Source organism: Polypterus senegalus, chromosome 7, assembly GCF_016835505.1.
Source record: "Polypterus senegalus isolate Bchr_013 chromosome 7, ASM1683550v1, whole genome shotgun sequence".
In the NCBI taxonomy this organism is placed as follows: domain Eukaryota; kingdom Metazoa; phylum Chordata; class Cladistia; order Polypteriformes; family Polypteridae; genus Polypterus; species Polypterus senegalus.
In genome coordinates this window covers 115,523,312-115,543,997 of record NC_053160.1, presented here as the reverse complement: position 1 = coordinate 115,543,997, position 20,686 = coordinate 115,523,312, and the positions used below count along the sequence as shown (strand labels likewise).

The following is a 20,686-nucleotide window of genomic DNA, read 5'->3' as shown; positions in this document are numbered from 1 at the left end:
CTTGCAGCTTAGCGAGGGGACGGTGGTGGTTGAATGTTACAGTGCAAAGCGGCTAAAGGGAGGAAAAAAAAAGAAAGACAGAGGTTGAGGAGTGAGGAAGTACAGTAAGCAGGAAGCAGTGTGGAAAGAACTGGTGTGAGCGAGCAAGCGTGTGCGTGCTCGCAGGCAGGTAGCTGGGTAGTGAGCCCAAGCAGGGGTGTTTTGGCCGACACTCGGTGGGGCAGAAGGAAGCGGACGCTCCAGCTGAGCGATCCAGGAGCTGGAGTGACCAGAAGAAGGACAGCTGGGCACGTAAGGCAGTTAAAGAATGCACCGGGCTTGTTTTTAAGAGACTGCTTCGTGCATTGTTTTAACTTCGTTGTATTTAATTGAGACTTTTTTCTATTGGATTTTAACCTCCACTTCACTGCTGTTTTTATGGAATTAGTTATTTATTGAAGGATTCTGAGATCAATGCACTTTATTTAATTTGGACATTGTTTTTGATTGTTGTTTTGTTGATTTTAATAAAAGCACTTGGCACTTTTTGCACTATCCGATTTGCTCCATTGTAGTGCCTCACTGTCGTGCTCATCGGTAACATTATCAACGGTGACAAGTTTAAGGGCTCCCGGAAGTGAGATGGGAGCATGCAGCGAACCCGCATCGTCATAGACTTTACCTCAAAACTGTAATCTCCTCTCCACCAAGTTCCTCCTGTTGCAATGTTACTTTTCTTGGTTGTTTATTAAATTATGGATTTTTCAAATGTTCATTTTTTCCCTGTGCTTAAAAATCATTAAAAAAAAGTGTTTACAGCGAGCAGTTCATAAGGCTATAGCATGAATTCTTGCAATGGTACTTTTCTCTGTTCAAGGTTTTCTCAGTGTTATTCAATGTTTTTACATTTAGTTTACTATTACGCTGTGCATTCTATGGTATAATTAACTATTTTTGTGTTTAAAAATCTTTAAAAAATATATTTACATACAGTTCGTATGGTCTGGAATGGATTAATTGTATTTACATGCAATCCTATGGGGAAAATTAGTTCGGGTCGTGACTCTAAGTTCCACTGTACTCCCTAGTCCTGTAGCACAGGTTAAGGTCAAGAAACAGTGTTCCAGAGATAAGCAAAGATATTTGACATTATATTTTTTTATACTAGTAGACACATAAAAAATAAACAAACAATCATGTCCAAGTATTATCATTTTTAATCAAAATATATAATGATATGGGCCTTTACATTAAATATTAAAAAATCTCTAAACATCTATCACACAAACTACAGCAGCGAGTCACTCTTATTGTTCCCCTGGACTAAAAGAAACTATATTTCTGAGAAAGTGAATATGAAGGCCAAATAAATTACCCATTTAAACCTTAATAAAAATGGTAACAAAAAGGCAATCTTTATTTCTATACTGCATTGCATATCCGGGATTTAAAGTAAATAAAGTGCACTTACAAACCATTCATTAACAAAAAAACGCATTACTTTGAAAAACTTGGGCTCAATGCCAAGGACAAACTTAAAACCTAGTGATAAATGACAGAGTTCTGACAAGTTCACTTTAATCTGTAAAGTTAATTATTGGCTTAACTGAAGTGAATTGTAACTACTTTCAACTTCCTAAATGCTAAAACCCTTATTTATATAAATTCTGTTTTAATGGATGGATCTCATCTTTTCTCCAAGGCATGCCCTGTTTGTTCACCTGTACTCCTAAAATAAGTGGCCAGGACATTTATCACTGTAGAAACCATTTTAAGCTGTACACGTGGAAGGATTTTCATTGCTTACCAAAATGTATTCTCATTAATCAGTAACAAGGCTATCACTGCCCTAAAGTGCTAAGTGGGCAAAACTCACCCCTCCTGCTTTTAGCAGCTTTCTCCTGAATTCTTCAGTGGGATTATTGAATGTGAGTTTTTCACAGCGAAGGTGGTTTACAGGAGGGTGGCCTTCAAGGTGAAGAAACAAATCGTAGTCAAATCTCACTTTCTTGGGCTCTTCCTGTAGAGTAGCATAATATTAGACCAGTAAACCACTAAGCCCCTGAACAATTTTTGAATTAGCCACCACAAAAAGAATAAAAGGGGCAGAGAAACAGCATATTTACAAATTGGCAAGATAAAAGCAGACATATAAAGTATCTACACAGTGTAAATCCTCAAACTAATAAATCAAATTCAAATTTTGTCACATACACTTATACATACTGTACACCATGTAGAGAAATGCTTAATTACTCAACTTCAAGACTGTGCATTATAGAAAAACTTAAAAGGGAAATAAACAATAATACAATTAATAATCATACACAATACTTTAAAAATATATTAATAACAATCAATGTTAAATATCACAAATATTATGCATTATATTAGAATTATAGAATATACAATAAAAAAATAAATGTAAATTAATTTACAAAAGGGCATCATCCAGCCCTAGGAACTGTCCTTATTTAGGATAAGTATGGAGTATGGAATGAAGCTCATTCTCAGTCTCTCAGGCAGAAGTAGCGTTTTCCTGACCACAGAACAAAGAGGCCATTGATGGAATAACTGTTATCCCTAGGGCTGTGCGATATGACCAAAATCTTATATCCCGATATTTCATTTCATATCCCGATATCACGATATAGTACATTTTCTTTGTATTCAGTGAATAGTTTATATAATCACCACTCCTTTTTTTTCCATTTAAATTAAAAAATCAAAAATGAGAAGTACTCAACTTGTAATTATTTCTGTTCTTTTATTTAGAACATTTGAGCAAATGTTTGACTTAGAATATAAACATAAAATGTTAATGTATCAAATATAAAACACTTTTCAAAAACAAATTACTAAAGGCCCAATATAAAATACTGCTATATAAAATGCCTGACATAAACAAAATGTGAACTGTAGCAGCAATAACTCTCACAACATATATTAAATATAAAGGGATCAAAGCACTAACAACTAAACTATATAAGGCCAATAAACCCTTTAAACAAAATAAATACAAGTCTAACATTAACTGTCAAAACCAAATGTAAACATTGTACTTCAAACTGTAGCAGCAATAAGGCTTACGACAAAAATATATTAAATATATAATATTAAATATAATATTTTTAGGCTACATTCTAGTAAAATGTTAATTTGCACATCGTAGTGTGGCAAATCTCCGTTAATGAGTTACAGCTGATCGCCCCGTGCGTGGGACTGGACGGCGCTTAACGTGTTAATGCCGTCCAGCCCCAAGCACGGGGCGATCCGCGGTAACTCGTTATCGGAGATTTGCCGTGTTAATGCAGTTGTGGCGTAAAGGTAATTTTAACAAGATTAACGCTGACAGCAAACGCTGCAGGGAAAATTATGCCTTAAGCAAATTGTTTTGGTAGCAATTAATCTTCCAAGCTTTTAACATGCTCGTTTAAATAGTACCTTTACAACTGTAATATCCTACGTGGCCTGCCTCTCAGTTGTAAACTCTCTGCATGCTCGCTCACGTGCTTTTTGCGGAGGTGGTAGAAGAGGTTTGTCGTGTTGGAGTCTGTGGTAGCGATCGGTTTGCAGCATAATTTGCACAGTACCGTTTTCTGGTCCGTGTCAGACTCTTCAAATCCAAACCATCTCTATACTACAGAGGTAGCCCCTCGTTTAGGAACAAGGTCCTTCTGTGTGGAGCTACCTGGTGTTGCCTCGTCTTCATCAGCCATGCTAGTGTGTCTGCATCCAAGTGGTGGCCATCAAAACAATGAAAAAAATATTGCCGTAAACAGTTTATTTTGCGACACCACGAAACAAACGATAGCGTAATCTGCAGCGATAGACGTTTTCATATTGTCATCCGATATATATCGTTATATCGAACAGCCCTAGTTATCCCTGATAATTTTCTTTGCCCTGATTCAACATCGCTTGGTGCAGATGTCATGGAGTGCACACCTTATGATCCGTTCAGTTGACTGCACCATTATCTGCAGAGCCTTTCAGTCCTGCTGTGTGCTGTTCCCAAACCAGTCAGTAATACTTCCACTAAGGATACTTATTTGGAGGGTGGCCTAAAATCACTGAAGTGGTAAAGATGTTGCCAGGTCTTCTTCACTAAGATGTTGATGTGCTTGGACCAGGTCAGGTCTTCTGTTTTGTGGACACCGAGGTATCTGAAACAGTTTCCCTTCTCTGCCTGAGTGGTCTTAATGCCGAGGGGTTAGTGGTGCCTCTGCTGTTTTCTTCCAAAGTCCACAAGCAACTCCTTTGTCTTGGTTAAGACTTATCAAGTAATATAAATGGAAACCACTAAAATGGCATGATAAAGCAAAAGTTATAAGGGTAAATTTTCAGTTTTAAGAGCATTTTATTCTATTGATTTTTGAATAAGAAAAAAAATTGCAAATTAAAGCAAAGTACACCATTCTTAATCTTGCTTGGGAAAAGATGGAAAGAGGTCTAAAGCAGCTGTTTCTATCCCAACTATGTCTTACACATTACTGACATAGCATCTGACCCCTGCCAAATCCAACCCACACCTCTAGAGCAGTAAAACAGAAAGACAGCAGAGCTGCACTCCCAGGTCTGGCTCCCAAGAGAAGGTTCTAGCATCCTTGTTTCTACAGAGTTTCAGCTGCATTTTTTTTACCTGCATTTTTATCACTCTTTAATTTAATATTGTTTTTAATCAGTCTGCTGCTGCTGGAGTATGTAAATTTCCCCTTAGGATTAATAAAGTATCTATCTATCTATTTATAGAGGACCACCATGAAAGTCGTACTTTGGACTTTCAGTGTAAGGATTTAAAAAATGCAGAAGGGCCTCACTGTTAGAACTGGCGTTTCACAGATTCAAGGCAAATAATTTGAAATAATGTAAGCATAGAGTGACAATTTACCCAGGGTAATAAACTCTGAGGCAGAATCAGGATAAGCTGGGGGAATCATAAATCTTAGCAAGCCTAGAAGTATGTAAGAATTTAACAGAAGAACATTGATGTTGTTTATACCAACAGAGTGGCCAGGCTTGTCCTGCTTCCCCTTTTGTTACCATAAACTTAACTTGGAAAGTCTAGATAGATAGATAGATAGATAGATAGATAGATAGATAGTGTCACGCACGCGCGATTAGGAGGCCGCGGACGGATTTTAAACCGCTTCAAAAGACGTTCGCCGGCAGGGAGTGGCGGGGTACTAACCTTTCTCCCTGATTTCTTCCAGGAAAAAAGACGCTCCGCCATCATAAGCCTTCCCACAGTACGTTTACTTCCGCCCTTCCTCCGCCATCTTTCCTGACGTCATCAGTCCCATCCTCCCTCACGGTTCCTTCCCAGCATTCCTCCACTTCCGGCTCCTCCCTTATAAAATGGCCGCCGACGCCTCTAATGGTGTCGCGCATATGAACTGTTTTGTTTATATCTTTTGACCTGATTTGCAGTGTGGATTTTTCTGCAATATACGGGGCAGGAAACCCCAAACCTTTATGTTGTCTCTTTTTGAGTCTTTTACAGTGGCGTAGCCGGCAGGATACAAGTCCGAAGAAAATGACTGAAGGACAGGACCTCAACACAGTGCTGAAGAGGATGAACGCCCAGATCCTGTCCCTGCAGCAAGTGCAAGCCGCTACCACCTGGGAGTTGGAGGAAACGAAGGCCAGGTTGTCAGAAGCCCGGAGGGTAAGACCCGACCCGCCTCGTCCAACGCCTCTGCCTCTGGTGCCTATGACAGAGGCTGACAACGTTGAGTCCTACCTCGGCATATTTGAACGGACAGCCTCCCGGAACGAGTGGCAGCGGTCCGAGTGGGCGTCCATTCTAGCGCCCTACCTGAAGGGACCCGTGTAGCACGCTTACTACGATCTCCCCGAGGAGAAGGCCGCAAGTTACGACCTCCTAAAACGGGAGATCCTGGCACGCTACGGCATTACGCCGGGCCAGCAGGCGAGTGAATGGCGGATCTGCCAGTTTGACCCAGAAAAACCGGCCCGAGCCCAGGCCTTTGACTTCTGGGGTAAAATGGGGCGCTGGCTATGGCCCAAGGGTCCCCAAGCCCGGAAGGTAGTAGAGCAGGTGGCCTGTGAGGGCCTCGTAAATGCCTTGCCTAGTTTCCTCGCCCAGCAGGTCCGGCGCCATCCTTACAAGGACATGCCGGGACTCCTGGAAGTCCTGGAGCATCAGCTCGCGGTGCCCCAGGCCTCTACGGGCTTCTCCCCTTTTGAATTATTGTACGGGCAACAACCTCAAGGACTTTTAGACATACTAAAAGAGGGCTGGGAGGCTGAGGCCCTTCCCTCCTCCAATATATTGGAGTATGTGGCGCAACTGCGCGACAGACTAGCTAAAATCAGGCCACTCCTAAACAACCACGTGACTCGTGCGCAGGCAGCGCAGGCCCGGTATTACAACCGCAACTCCGTCCTCCGAGAGTTCCGCCCAGAGGATCGAGTGATGGTGCTCGTTCCTACCTCCCATTCCAAGTTGCTGTCACTGGCAGGGGCCATACAAGGTTAAGAAGAGAAAGGGGCTCATCGACTATTTAGTTAAGCAACCTAATCGTCGGCCGAGCGAGAGGATCTACCATGTCAATTTATTAAAACCTTGGAAGGACAGGGAGGAGTCTCCAGACACTCGTATATTCGCTAGCACGTCTGCCCTTAACCTCAGTGACGAGCTGACACTCTTACAGCGGCAGGAGTTAACCCAGGCAATCCAGGCCGTCCCCGAAGTAGTGAGCGAGTCACCGGGCCGGACCTCGCTGATTGCGCGCGATATAGTCACGGACCCCGGAGTAGTCGTCCGGGAGAGGCCATATAGACTCCCGGAGGCAAAACGCGCCAAAGTGGAACTGGAGGTGCAACGGATGTTGGATATGGACATTGTTGAGGAAAGCCATAGTCCTTGGTCCAGTTCTATCGTCCTCGTTTCCAAGCCAGACGGCTCCTGGAGGTTCTGTAATGACTTTAGACGTCTGAATCAGGTCTCCAAGTTCGATGCCTACCCGATGCCCCGCATTGACGACCTACTTGAGCGCCTGGGTGCGGCTCGATACTTGACTACTCTTGACATGACGAAAGGGTATTGGCAAATTCCCTTAACGGCATCTGCAAAAGAGAAAATGGCCTTTAGCACCCCTAGTGGACATTGGCAATACAAGGTCCTCCCATTTGGGCTGCACGGGGCCCCGGCGACATTTCAACGTCTGGTGGATAGAGTGCTGAAGCCCCACCAGTCCTATAGTGCCACCTACCTGGATGACGTCGTCATCTATTCCGGCACCTGGGAGGAGCATCTATTGCAGGTCTCTGCTGTCCTTGCAACACTCGCTAAAGCCGGACTCCGCATTAACCCCCGTAAATGTTATTTTGGCTTAAAGAAGGCCAAATATTTAGGCTACCTTGTGGGACGAGGACAGGTGAGACTCCAATGTTCCAAAGTCAAAGACATCCTGGAATGGCCCTGTCCGAATACCAAGAGACAGGTGCAGGCTCTCTTGGGCTTGGCGGGGTACTACCGCGGGTTCGTACCCCGTTACTCCGAAAGGGCAGCACCCTTGACCAATTTAACAAAGAAGGGCCCCCTATAATGTGGTATGGAGCGACAAGGCGGAACATGCATTCAGTGACCTAAAAACGGCCCTAACGTCGGCACCTGTATTAAGGACCCTGTTTTGGGCTTCCTTTATCCTCCAGACCGGCGCGGACACAGACCTGGGCGCCGTGTTGAGCCAAAGCGTCGATGGTGTTGAACACCCCGTGAAGTACTTAAGCTGGAAACTGCTGGACCGAGAGACCAGGTATGCGGCAACGGAGAGGGAAGCCTTGGCCATTAAGTGGGCGGTGACTCATCTCCGGTACTACCTGTTGGGTCGTGAGTTCACTCTAGTGACTGATCACGCTGCTCTTCAGTGGATGTCCCTGCACAAAGAGTCGAATCCGCGGGTCACCAGGTGGTTTCTGGACCTACAACCCTATAAGTTCACGGTCACTTATTGTCGCGGCAACCTCCATGCCAATGCCGATGCCCTCTCTCGCCTCCACGACCTCTCGGTTAGGTCCGCCCGACCTGACGGTCTTGGGCTAAGGGGGTGGGGCGTGTCACGCACGCGACGATTAGGAGACCGCGGACGCACTTTAAACCGCTTCGAAAGACATTCGCCGGCAGGGAGTGGCGGGGTACTAACCTTTCTCCTTGATTTCTTCCAGGAAAAAAGACGCTCCGCCATCATAAGCCTTCCCGCAGTACGTTACTTCGCCTTCCTCCGCCATCTTTCCTGACGTCCATCAGTCCCATCCTCCCTCACGGTTCCTTCCCAGCATTCCTCCACTTCCGCTCCTCCCTTATAAATGGCCGCGCTCTAATGGTGTCGCGCATATGAACTGTTTTGTTTATATCTTTTGACCTGATTTGCAGTGTGGATTTTTCTGCAATATATGGGGCCGGAAACCCCAAACGTTTATGTTGTCTCTTGTTGAGTCTTTTACGATAGATAGATAGATAGATAGATAGATAGATAGATAGATAGATAGATAGATAGATAGATAGATAGATAGATAGATAGATAGATAGATAGATAGATAGATAGATAGATAGATAGATAGATACTTTATTAATCCCAAGGGGAAATTCAAATAATCCACCAGCAGCATTCTGATACAAAAAACAATATTAAATTAAACAATAATAAAAATGCAGCTAAAAACAGACAATAACTTTGAATAATGTTAGTGTTTAATTCCACCCCACCTCGGTGGAATTGAAGAGTCGCATAGTGTGGGGGAGGAACGATCTCCTCAGTCTGTCAGTGGATTCTACATGATTGACAGAAGCTTGCTCAGCGCCCGTCGCTCTGCCACAGATGTTAAACTGTCCAGCTTCATTCCTACAATAGAGCCTGCCTTCCTCACCAGTTTGTCCAGGTGTGAGGCGTCCTTATTCTTTATGCTGCCTCCCCAGCACACCACCGCGTAGAAGAGGGCACTCGCCACAACCGTCTGGTAAAACATCTGCAGCATCTTATTGCAGATGTTGAAGGACGCCAACCTTCTAAGGAAGTATAGTCGGCTATGACCTTTCTTACACAAAGTATCAGTATTGGCAGTCCAGTCCAATTTATCATCCAGCTGCATTCTCAGGTATTTATAGGTCTCTACTCTCTGCACACAGTCTCCTCTGATGATCACAGGGTCCATGAGGGGCCTGGGCCTCCTAAAATCCACCACCAGTTCCTTGGTATTGCTGGAATTCAGGTGTAACTGGTTTGAGTCGCACCATTTAACAAAGTCTTTGATTAGCTTCCTATTCTCCTTCTCCTGCAGCCCACAATAGCAGTGTCATTAGCGAACATTTGCACGTGGCAGGACTTCCGAATGTATTGGAAGTCTGATGTATATAGGCTGATCAGGACCGAAGAAAGTACAGTCCCCTGCTGTGCTCCTGTGTTGCTGAGCATAATGTCAGACCTGCAGTTCCCGAGACGCACATACTGAGGTCTATCTGTAAGATAGTCCACGATCCATGCCACCAGGTGTGAATCTACTCCCATCTCTGTCAGCTTGTCCCTAAGGAGCAGAGGTTGGATGGTGTTGAAGAAGCTAGAGAAGTCAAAAACATAATTCGTACAGCACCACTGCCTCTGTCCAAGTGGGAGTAGGATCGGTGTAGCATATAGATGATGGCATCCTCCGCTCCCACCTTCTCCTGGTATACGAACTGCAGAGGGCATGGTAGACCTGTGGCCTCAGGTGGTGAAGCAGCAGCCGGTCCATGGTCTTCATCACGTGTGACGTCAGAGCAACAGGCAGGAAGTCATTCAGCTCACTAGGACGTGATACCTTTGGGACTGGGGTGATACAAGATGTTTTCCAAAGCCTCGGGACTCTCCCCTGTTCCAGGCTCAGGTTGAAGATTTGCTGTAGAGGACTCCCCAGTTCCAGCGCACAGGTCTTCAGCAGTCGTGGTGATACTCCATCTGGACCCGCTGCTTTGCTGGCACGAATTCTCCTCAGCTCTCTGCTCACCTGCACTGCTTTAATTGTGGGTGGGGATGTCTCTCCTATGCTGCTTTCAGCAGAACGATGGTTGGAGGGTTAGGGTGGTCAAACCTGTTAAAGAAGTTGTTCATTTGGTTTGCTCTCTCCACATCTCTCTCGATGGTGGCACCCAGCTTCCAGCTGCCGCCAGTGATGATCTTCATCCCATCCCACACTTCCTTCATGCTGTTATTCTGCAACTTCTGCTCCAGCTTTCTTCTGTAGTGCTCCTTCGCCGCCCTGAGCTGGACTCGGAGTTCCTTCTGCACAGGCTTGAGCTCATGCTGATCACCGCCTTTAAAAGCCTTTTCTTCTAGTTCAAAAGGCCCTTGATGTCACTTGTAATCCATGGTTTGTTGTTAGCATAGCAGCGGACTGTTCTTACTGGAACTACAATATCCATACAGAAGTTGATGTAATCAGTTGTGCAGTCAACCACCTCCTCAATGTTCTCACTATGTGATCCCTGCAGGATATCCCAGTCTGTAGTTCCAAAGCAGTCTCTCAGAGCTTGCTCTGCCTCAGGGAACCACTTCCTGAATGAGCGTTTGGTTGTAGGTAGTTCCCTCACTCTTGGTTTGTAGTGAAGCTGAAGAAGAACCAGGTTATGATCTGCTTTCCCAAGCGCAGGCAGCGGGGTGGCACTGTATGTGTCTTTAACATTTGCATACAGTAGGTTAATAGTCCTATTTCCCCAGGTGTTACAGTCCACATACTGGGAGAAGGCAGGTAATGAGACAAGCAAATTGAAGAAGATAGGCTTTTGTGAAATATACCTCCCAAACTAGAGATTGCTCCATAATACACAAACAAAATAAACTTTTTAAAAAAATAAATTAAAAAAAAACTTTCCACATGGGAATATTTTATAAGGTATCACTTTTGGGAACTACACATATCTGGTTTATTAATGACTTTTCCATCTCACATTAAAGAAATACCAAATATCTTGTTTATGATTATCTTACCTACATTAAATGTTCCATGTTATTTCAATATTTCATTTTTACTGCCACAAAATAAGCAATAAAAAAACCTAGATGCTTGTAGAGTACCTTTTGTCTTACCCAATAAATACCTACTGACCTTCTCTGTTGTTGATGTAGTTACTTACAAACTTAGGCAGCATCAATATGTCCTAGGCCTAATTAAATTGATGCTATAAGCTGTAAGCAACCTTTATAAAGTAACCCATTAATTATTTGAAATAGGCAGTTGTGCCAGTAACAACAAAGAATTTGTCAACTAATTTGAATTCAGTTACTGATTTTCTCTTCCTGTCCAAAGAACATAATCTTCTAGTGAAATACAAATTAGTGTAAATGATTCGATATATCATACAGTACTAAGAAGTGCCCTATCAGTGTTTAACCTTACCAATACCCTAAAGTTCAAAGCATTTTAACTGTTATTCACTTTTTGCAGTTCCAATGTTGATGCTCGTAAAGCTGTGCATGTTGCATAAGTGGTAGTTAGCACAGCTGCCTTATTTTTCATAATTTGTTAACACTCCTTTCTGTCTTTGGTGTTACTTTTGCCACTGGCCAAATGTCTTTTTTGCTGCAAGAAGCAGTGTGACCATTATCTTCTGTTAAAAAGTTACTGTAAACTGTGGTCTATATGGAGTGTTTCCGTACCTCTCCTTATTCCCTAACTGTGTAATTAGACATACACTTGTTTCACAGGTGTACCCATGTTGGTCAGGAGACACCTTGTAAAATGTTTTTGATGTAAGATCAATACTTTCCAAGATAGAACCAGTTTTCTGAAGGAGAGGAACAGGTTAGATTGATGAAGAAATGAGGCCAGATAAAATCTTCCAGAGCAGGCTCAGGCTATGCATGCTGGTGCATTAATTGGTATAGTATGTGATGGAATTAAAACATTTGGTCCAGATGACCATGCATGGCGAAAGCAGCCCCTTGAAACTGACCAAAATTGTTGGCTTAGCCATATTTAGGCCTCAGAAACACACATTTGTAACCAACACAGACTTTTGATTTTTTACCTTATTCAGAAAACTATATAGGCTTTTAGAAAAAAGCAATAAACAGAAAAGTAACTGTATCACACCTGGTGGCATGGATCGTGGACTATCTTACAGACAGACCTCAATATGTGCATCTTGGGAACTGCAGGTCTGACATTGTGGTCAGCAACACGGGGCGCCGCAGGGGACTGTACTTTCTCCGGTCCTGTTCAATCTATATACATCAGACTTCCAATATGACTCGGAGTCCTGCCACGTGCAAAAGTTCGCTGATGACACTGCTATTGTGGGCTCCATCAGGAGTGGGCAGGAGGAGGAGTAGACCCAGGCCCCTCATGGACCCTGTGATCATCAGAGGTGACTGTGTGCAGAGGGTGCAGACCTATAAATATCTGGGAGTGCAGCTAGATGACAAATTTGACTGGACTGCCAATACTGATGCTCTATGTAAGAAAGGTCAGAGCCGAATATACTTTCTTAGAAGGTTGGCGTCCTTCAACATCTTCTATAAGATGCTGCAGATGTTCTACCAGACGGTTGTTGCAAGTGCCCTCTTCTACGCGGTGGTGTGCTGGGGAGGCAGCATAAAGATGAAAGACGCCTCACGCCTGGACAAACTTGTTAAGAAGGCAGGCTCTATTGTAGGAGTAAAGTTGGACAGTTTAACATCTGTGGCAGAGCGACGTGCATTAAGCAAACTCCTGTCAATCATGAATAATCCACTGCATCCACTGAACAGTGTCATTTCCAGGCAGAGGAGTAGCTTCAGTGACAGACTTTTGTCACTGTCTTGCTCCACTGACAGACTGAGGAAACCGTTCCTCCCCCACACTATGCGACTCTTTAATTCCATCCGGGGGAGTAAATGCTAACATTATTTAAAGTTATTGTCTGCTTTTACATGCATTTTTATTACTATTTAATTTAATATTGTTTTTTGTATCAGTATACTGCTGCTGGATTATGTGAATTTCCCCTTGGGATTAATAAAGTATTTATCTATCAGGGTGTGAAGAGTAAATCTCTCAAATCCAAAAAATCATTTTGAATTGCATTTTCAGAGCACCGTAACGGCATAGGGGAATATGCAGATAAGTTTAAAAATATTTTTCATTTATTCTACATTATCCCTTCTTTCTCAAAACATAAACCTTACTTTTCTTATGCAAATCTTTCATGTATATTTTCCATTCTAAACATAGGCTGAATGTGCCATGTGTCAAAATTGTAATCACTGAGGTTTTAATCAATTATCAAAAATGTCAAACTTTTTTTCATATCAAATGATGATGTCCAGTTTCATGTTGCTGAACTAAGAATGCGATTCTCCGTGACCAAAAGAGTACTCGAGAATACCACTGTTAAAACCCTACAAGAGATGGCAAACTCAAAGTCAGATAGGTGTTGGGTGAAGACCGTCAATTGACTGTCCTAATATTCACCGCTGAAGCAGCAAATGAGATCCTGACCTCTCACTGTCATACTCCTGATGGATCAGATGAATCCTTTACATTAGACCAGTGCCCTATTGGAGGCTATGTTGGGTGCATGTATGAATAAAAATGTTGGATTGGTGTGATTCGTGACAAGAGTGAAGCAGAATCAGACATCCTGATATGTTTCATGCAACAGTCAGTGGGAGGCAGTACCATCTTGATCTCAAAGAAGAAGATGCCCTACGCTTTGTACTTCGATTGAAACAGAAATGAATGGGTCACATTCCTGCTGCTGCAATACCAAGATGTTAACATTTTATTATAACTAATGTTGCCTTTAGTGATTTATATTTTTCCATTTATCCTATACCCAAGTTAGTGATAAAGAACTTTATGATTATCATTACTGACAAATAGTGTTTTTAACCCATGTTTATAATTGAAAGTAAAAATGAAAGATTCACATATGAACAGTAAGACTTGTTTTTTGAGAAAGAAGGGACCATGTAGGAAACAGGAAAAATAGTTTTAAAAATATCTGGACATTCCCACAGTGCATTAAGCTGGTCTGAAAATCAGACCCAAAATTATTTTTTCACATTTGAGAAGTCTGATGGTCAAACCCTGATGCAGTTTGTTTATAAGCCTTTGAAATGCCCTGTGTAAGTATCTAAACATGGAAAATAAATTTAGAAGGCTGCATAAGCCTAAATATGGCAGCGCCAAAGAAGCTAAATATTTTTTTTTTTCATTTTTGAAGGTCTGTTCTTACCAAGTGGTGTCATCTGGACCAAACATTTTGATTTTGCTATATACTATGCCTACAAAGGTACAAGTATGCAAAATCTAAGCATGCTACATGGTTTAGTTCATGATACCGTATAAGGTCTTGTGAACTTGATGAAAAAATAAAGCTGTGTCAAATTTGACAATCCTCTCCCATCACAAAATTGGCTGCATCTTGGAAAGTATTGATCTTATATCAAAATACTGTAATTTTACAGTCTTTCTCCTGGATAACATGGGTACACTTGGTATTCAGATTTTTTTGAGATCGTAGCGCATGGTATTTCTGGAAAAATCTGTTGATTTGACAAGGAATGACACTGAATAGATTTCTGCACAATCATGTAATGAAAAGCAATATATTTAAAATTGCACACCTGATCTAAAGTTTGTTTATACTTATTTACAATTGATAAACAATGTCTCAGGCTAATATTTCTATACTTCAAACTCTAAGGGAAAAAACACATAAAAAGCATACCTTATTTCTGAAGTAGACTTCAATTGGCAAAATAAAACCAGCATAGCCGGACTCTTCCACTTTATAAGGTGGGTCTTTACAAACTGTTGAAAGAAAAAAAAAAGAAAAATTAAAACACATTCAACAAAAAAAAAAAACAAAAAAAAAAAAACAAATTTCAAATGCAATTAATGGTAAATATGGAAAGGAAGTTATATGAGCAAAAGAAAGACTAAATAGCTAATTTTTACATATAAAAGATTAATATTTGGCCTTGTGAACATACAATTATGTTTTTTTTATTTTTTTTTTAGGCTTTACTAAGTCTCAGGTCTGAAAAACCCAACACATGCAGTATGCCTACTGTTTATCACATTAAAACAAAAATCATATATATTTATAAGAAATTTATCAAATTTTAGTAACCAAGATAATTTAGTTCAATTTTACTTTAGGCAAAAAATTTATTTTTCACCATACTGATACAGTACAAGGCAGCGACTGTGATTGTACATAACAGAAGAAAAATGCAAATATTTGTGGAGCTTGATGTTAAACTACTCTCTGATTGCAAATCCAGAAAACACACTCCAATAAATGTTACAGATTTCAGTGTAAATCAAAACATACAGTATAAAAATGTAGTTCTGGTCTGGCTTTTATTTACTTAGAGACCCGGATCACCCTTTTTGTCAGTTTTGGTGCAAATTCCATAACAATGGTCTTTGCTCTTATGGTGGATAGCTATTTATGCATGACACCTGCCCAGTCTGTTCTGACATATTTGTAATTTAAATCACAAATATAGTGCTCATAAACTAACTTCATCAGTAGAATTAAACTGACATGTTTAAACAAAATCTGAACTGAAATAAACAACCTCATCTTTTACTGGTTTGTCATTAATGAATAAACTCAAAACTAACTCACACATACTGAATGTACTGTTAAAAGGACTTCAAAAAATACAGACATTTCATACAGACAAAAAAAGTAAAACAGATAGCCATAAAATTACAATATAACTTATTTTCACTACTGTTGTGTAAAATTAGTGTGGTAAGGATTTTCTATTTTATAACTAGACCAAAAAATGTTCAGTTAAAACATCAACAACAAAAACATTGTTTTAATGGTCCCTTTCACGGGAGCCAAAGTAAAAAACTGGAACAAGATTTTACTTTGTTCTACATATTTTTGATTTGACAATTTTAACTATATTTCAACCAATATCACAGCTTATACTCAACCTTTTAATTTTACATGCTGTTTTATCCTATACAAATTGCCATTTTACACAAAGTTGTCTTGTCTCTATATCTGTTTGGTGAAGGCCGAATACTGGGTTTCACAGATTGCTTTCAAACAATACAAAAAATTGTTCTATTTGTCCCCTTGGGGAAATACGGCTTTTTACAGAAATAAATTTATAAATACATAAAGAGACAGAACACTAAATATGCACACACTATGGTCTGAACCCAGACCAGAATGACTAAACAGGAAAAAAAGAAAAAAACTGCACAGTCACAGTGAGGCATTATTCGACATATTGTCTTTGGTATAATGAAATCCCAGTAGTGTTTCTTGTCACACACATGACTCAGCCTAAAGTACACTGTGCTAGTGTGTTAGAGAGAGGATGTGCACCATTAATTATAAAGGAACTAGTTTTCTTTCAGTTCTTTCCTTCACTACTACTTACAGGGAGTTGAGAATACACACCAAACTGAGCCTGCCTCTTTAATTAGTTTGTTGATTTGTTGGCCATGAAGTTACCAGCCCAGCACACCAAAGCATAGAAAAATCACACTGGGTATCATAGAGTGTATATAGCATATCTTATTGCACAGAATTTGCTTATGGTGTGCAGGAGTAATATGTCTTAGGCATTACACCTCTTTGGATGTAACACACAAAATATGGATTATTTTTATTATCTCACAGACTACTAAACACCATTTCTACCTGCCAGAAATGTACAGGTACAAGCACTGTTACATCCATAACATTACTTAGATAAAAAAGTTAACAAAAGAGATGTCTATAGTCACATATTTGTTGATCACATTACCATCTAAGTTTTGCTGTTTTTGAGAAATACAGTATAGCATGATATGTTATTTCACGGAGATATTTTATTTTGATACACTGTTTTTTGACTGCATATCTATTACAAGTGAAGTAAAGCCATTACTAGCCCATGCTGCACCAACTAAATCTCTTTATACTCCACACCATGTTAAAAGGCAGAGATACAAATGAAAAAATTTACATCTTCAGAGTAAGACTCCATCAACGTTTAAAACCAAATAACTAAATCTGTAATCAGAGTGATATGGTGATGCATAGATACACAGTATAGTAGCAATTTGCATTGTTATATTAATTCATATTTATCAAGCAATTAACTGAAATGGAATTTAATAGCTAGTGTTTTTAAAATAATAACTTTTCAAGATTTAAGTGAACTTGAGTTGCATTTTAACAGCTCCATTGTACAATTGCACTTTGTATTTTAAGATGGTGTTGTAAATCACTGTCAAGTAGTTCCAATTTACTAATGATAAACTTGCATTAACCAGGACAGGGTTGTAGGAAATTGCTGTCCATGTAAGCAGTTTATGGGCACAATGGAGAAATCACAAGTGGATATCTCCAATAATGCAGTAAAACCTTGATTATCTGTCAGTCTCCATTAACCGTCAGGGCTAGAAAAAAAACATAACAAACATTATGCACACCAGTGCCTACCTATTAATGCAGTAATACTGCTGTGCAGTAAACTGCGAGCGTTGCGCAATGGAACAACTTTCTCTTGTGCTAGTACATAGTGTACTTCCACAGCAACACAGTGTCAGTTATGTACCTTCAGTTTAATAGTGTTTTATAGCTTTTGTTATGGCCAATAAATGTGTGGTGTTGGAATTGTCACAAAAAATTGAAATTATTAAACATTTATGAAATGGCGAAAGTATTTCAAGTATTGCTTCAATCTATGGAGTAGGAAGAACAGTGAATGAGTAGTGAAGAACAGTGAAGAGTGAACGATATAAAGCATGATTCTGACATGTGCCGAAATGTGTTGAAAATGGAAACCACTGAAGGTAATATTTTGTATTAATGTTAATGTTCTTCTGTATTATAATTTTCAATAAAAACATTGTTTTGTTAATATATTCTGATGTGCATTCAGTTTGTGATGCGCTGCAGTGGTGCAAAAAGGGAGGAAAGAATGCTTTAAGTAATGGAACAGTGACATGAGAAGTTAGGAGAAAAAGGAAGGTGCGGTAGAAGACGTTTTGAATAGTGAGTCAGGAGAGAATAAGCAGGAGTGTTTGAGATATACAGAAAATAAGAATGTAAGTTGGAGAAGAAAAACTGATCGGTAGGGAAAGCTTTCTTTTACTGTTTAAGATGTGTGCTCCACAACCCAGATAACGGCATATAAGACAGGGCACAGTTTATTACGGAACAAAAACTCCAAATAATACACAGAAAACTCCAGTACCTCCGAGTTATATTATTATATGAATTAATTAACTTTGTTAAAACTATATTTTATTAATTTAGTTTTGTTTTGTAAATAAATATGAATATTTGCTAAACTAATCTACTGTATATCATTTTTAAAGTAGCTGGTCTGTTATCCGTCAATGCCTCAGTTCCGACCCCTGATGGATAGTCAAGGTTTTACTGGATATACAAACACCTGTGTATTCTGATTCCATTCTGATTTGACAGTAAAAGTGACTGTCATTAAATTTTGAAAAGAAAAACAGAACATCATGGAAAATCCTTGTAATTTGTTATATTTTGGAGAGTATGCAGTAGCTCCATTCAGATGTAAAACAAGCAGTTTTCTTTCTAGAAAAACTTCAGTTAATTTATTAAAAGCTTTCAAAAAATAACATAATATTTCACTAAGTACACAAGAACATACACAAAGCAACATGTGCAATGGTTTTGAGAGTCAAAGATGTTAAATGTTTTCTTCATATATATATGCATGAAAAATTAAATGAAAGCTTAAATAAATCTAAATGTGGTGTGCCTATTCCTGAAAAGGTTGACTATTGCCAAGTGTGCCTATTTACCTAATATTAGATTTAACATAAATTTTATACACTCTTTCTACATTGTAATGTTTTGGCATTTAAAAGTATATTGTGCGACAGTGGGAAGTGCTACCCATCTCTTGGATCCAGCTTTGTGGATCTGAATCCTACAACCAATCCACAGAATAGGCTCTGGCTACCTGTGAGCCTGAACTAAATTAAGCAGGCTGGAGAATGTTATGCTTATATTATGGCCTTATAATGCTACCTTGTTTAGTTCACAAGTGTGCCTCAGGAATAGAGACAACAAGAGGAGTTACTATACAAAGAAAGCTTCCAGTTCTGCATTATTATAACTTCATTATATTTTAGAACCTTAGTATAACAAAGGATAGAACTGGTTGCTGGAAATGACTGTTATACTGTTGATGTCCAGGTAATGGTAACAGAGTTAACGCAACACAGAGATTACTTGTACTCACTGTTGGTGACATACCTCATATTACTTTTTTTTTATTTAAAATTGCAGTGATTTTTTTTTTTTTTTAATCAAAATATGTATCCTTAAATAGATTCAGCAAAAGTAAGCGAACACTCAAAACATGGGAAGGCAACTCATGTAAAAATGTTTTGCCATCTCTTTTTCTACTATATACTATATAGTCAGAAGTCAATATCATTTAAATGGGAAATTTAGATGCGTGATTCTACTATAAAAAGAGTCCCAAATGTTCTCATAGAAAAATCAGTGGAGAAAAAATTCAGTTGCATTAGGGACTAAAAATAAATTATATACATTTTTTAAATATTTTTTTTATTTGATGTATGAAACATTACTTTATTGCTTAAAGGATGGATATAATAATACATAGTAAGTGAATGTGTGTTATGCTCATTTATATATTAAAGAAAGCAGAACTTTCTTTTACCAGTCATATGCACAATATCTGCATATTTCATCAAGAAATTCAATGGCTCATTTAGCAGACAGACTTGCATGGGTCTTTATAAACTTTACAATTCATTCTAATGACTTTGCTGCAAACTCCTTCTGACACAGCAGAGTGTAAAAGTGTTGTACGACAAGACTGCAGTAATAGTGTGCTAAAAAATGTATCTTGTTGATTTAAAATATGTAGTATAATCCCACTATTCAAACAAAAATCCTGTTATTGTCTTTTCTTTTACAGTAACTCATTAAAAATATGAATGCTTCTTTGAAAGCTTGTGGCTCAGTTTTGAAAATGAACAATCGGAACTCATTAAGCTGAAAATACTTTCCTTTTAAAAGTCATTTAAAAAAGGAGCATATTTTACAGATCACAGAAAAAAAGGTTTTACCATTATCTTTAACCAACTTCCAGTCTGAAGGCCAAGTCAATTGCTATTATCCTGAGATGAGACTATGAATACAAACTCCTGTAGATAAATACATGGCAGAATGAAAGACATTTTTGTTTAGAGGATGTTAATCATCATTTCAGAAATTGTCAAAATAAAACAAGAAAAACGTGAGGGAAAACACAGTTGTAATTGTTAGTTCTTTCGTTTATAAAAGAATTTAGAAATGCAGTGCTACAGACGAGTCCATGTACAACATAACAAAAAGACAAAATTACACATGCATTTATAATTACTTGTTCTCTAGTAGTCATATTTGTAACTATTATAATATGCTTACAGAGATGGAGAAAAAATAATAATTGTACCTTTCAGGACAGCTCATTTGAAAAGAATATTTTTATTCCGCATTTATCCATTGATTTAGTTGTTGTTTGTCAAGCACAAACTGAGCTGACCATTTTAAGCCATATGTTGGAGGTTCACGATTTTTACACTACATTAGAAGATAACCTGCTTTTTAGCTTTTATAGAATTCCTTCATCCAGTTACAATTCTTATGGCCACAGAACTGAAGCTCAACCCAACAGCATGGGAAACAAAGCAAAACCTCCTG

The 20,686-nt window shown here is 39.4% G+C and overlaps 1 protein-coding gene across 4 annotated transcripts in view; it reads right to left on the bottom strand.

The window, feature by feature from the left end:
* Window positions 1–20,686, bottom strand: part of mllt3 (MLLT3 super elongation complex subunit) — a 353,405-nt gene that overhangs the window by 153,805 nt on the left and 178,914 nt on the right. For all 4 annotated transcript variants that reach the window (XM_039759174.1, XM_039759177.1, XM_039759176.1 and 1 more), the window contains exons 3-4: window positions 14,693–14,775; window positions 1,856–1,999 (exon numbers count right to left, since the gene is read on the bottom strand). In XM_039759174.1, coding sequence (XP_039615108.1) covers window positions 1,856–1,999; window positions 14,693–14,775 — 227 coding nt within the window. The remainder of the gene's footprint in view (window positions 1–1,855; window positions 2,000–14,692; window positions 14,776–20,686) is intronic.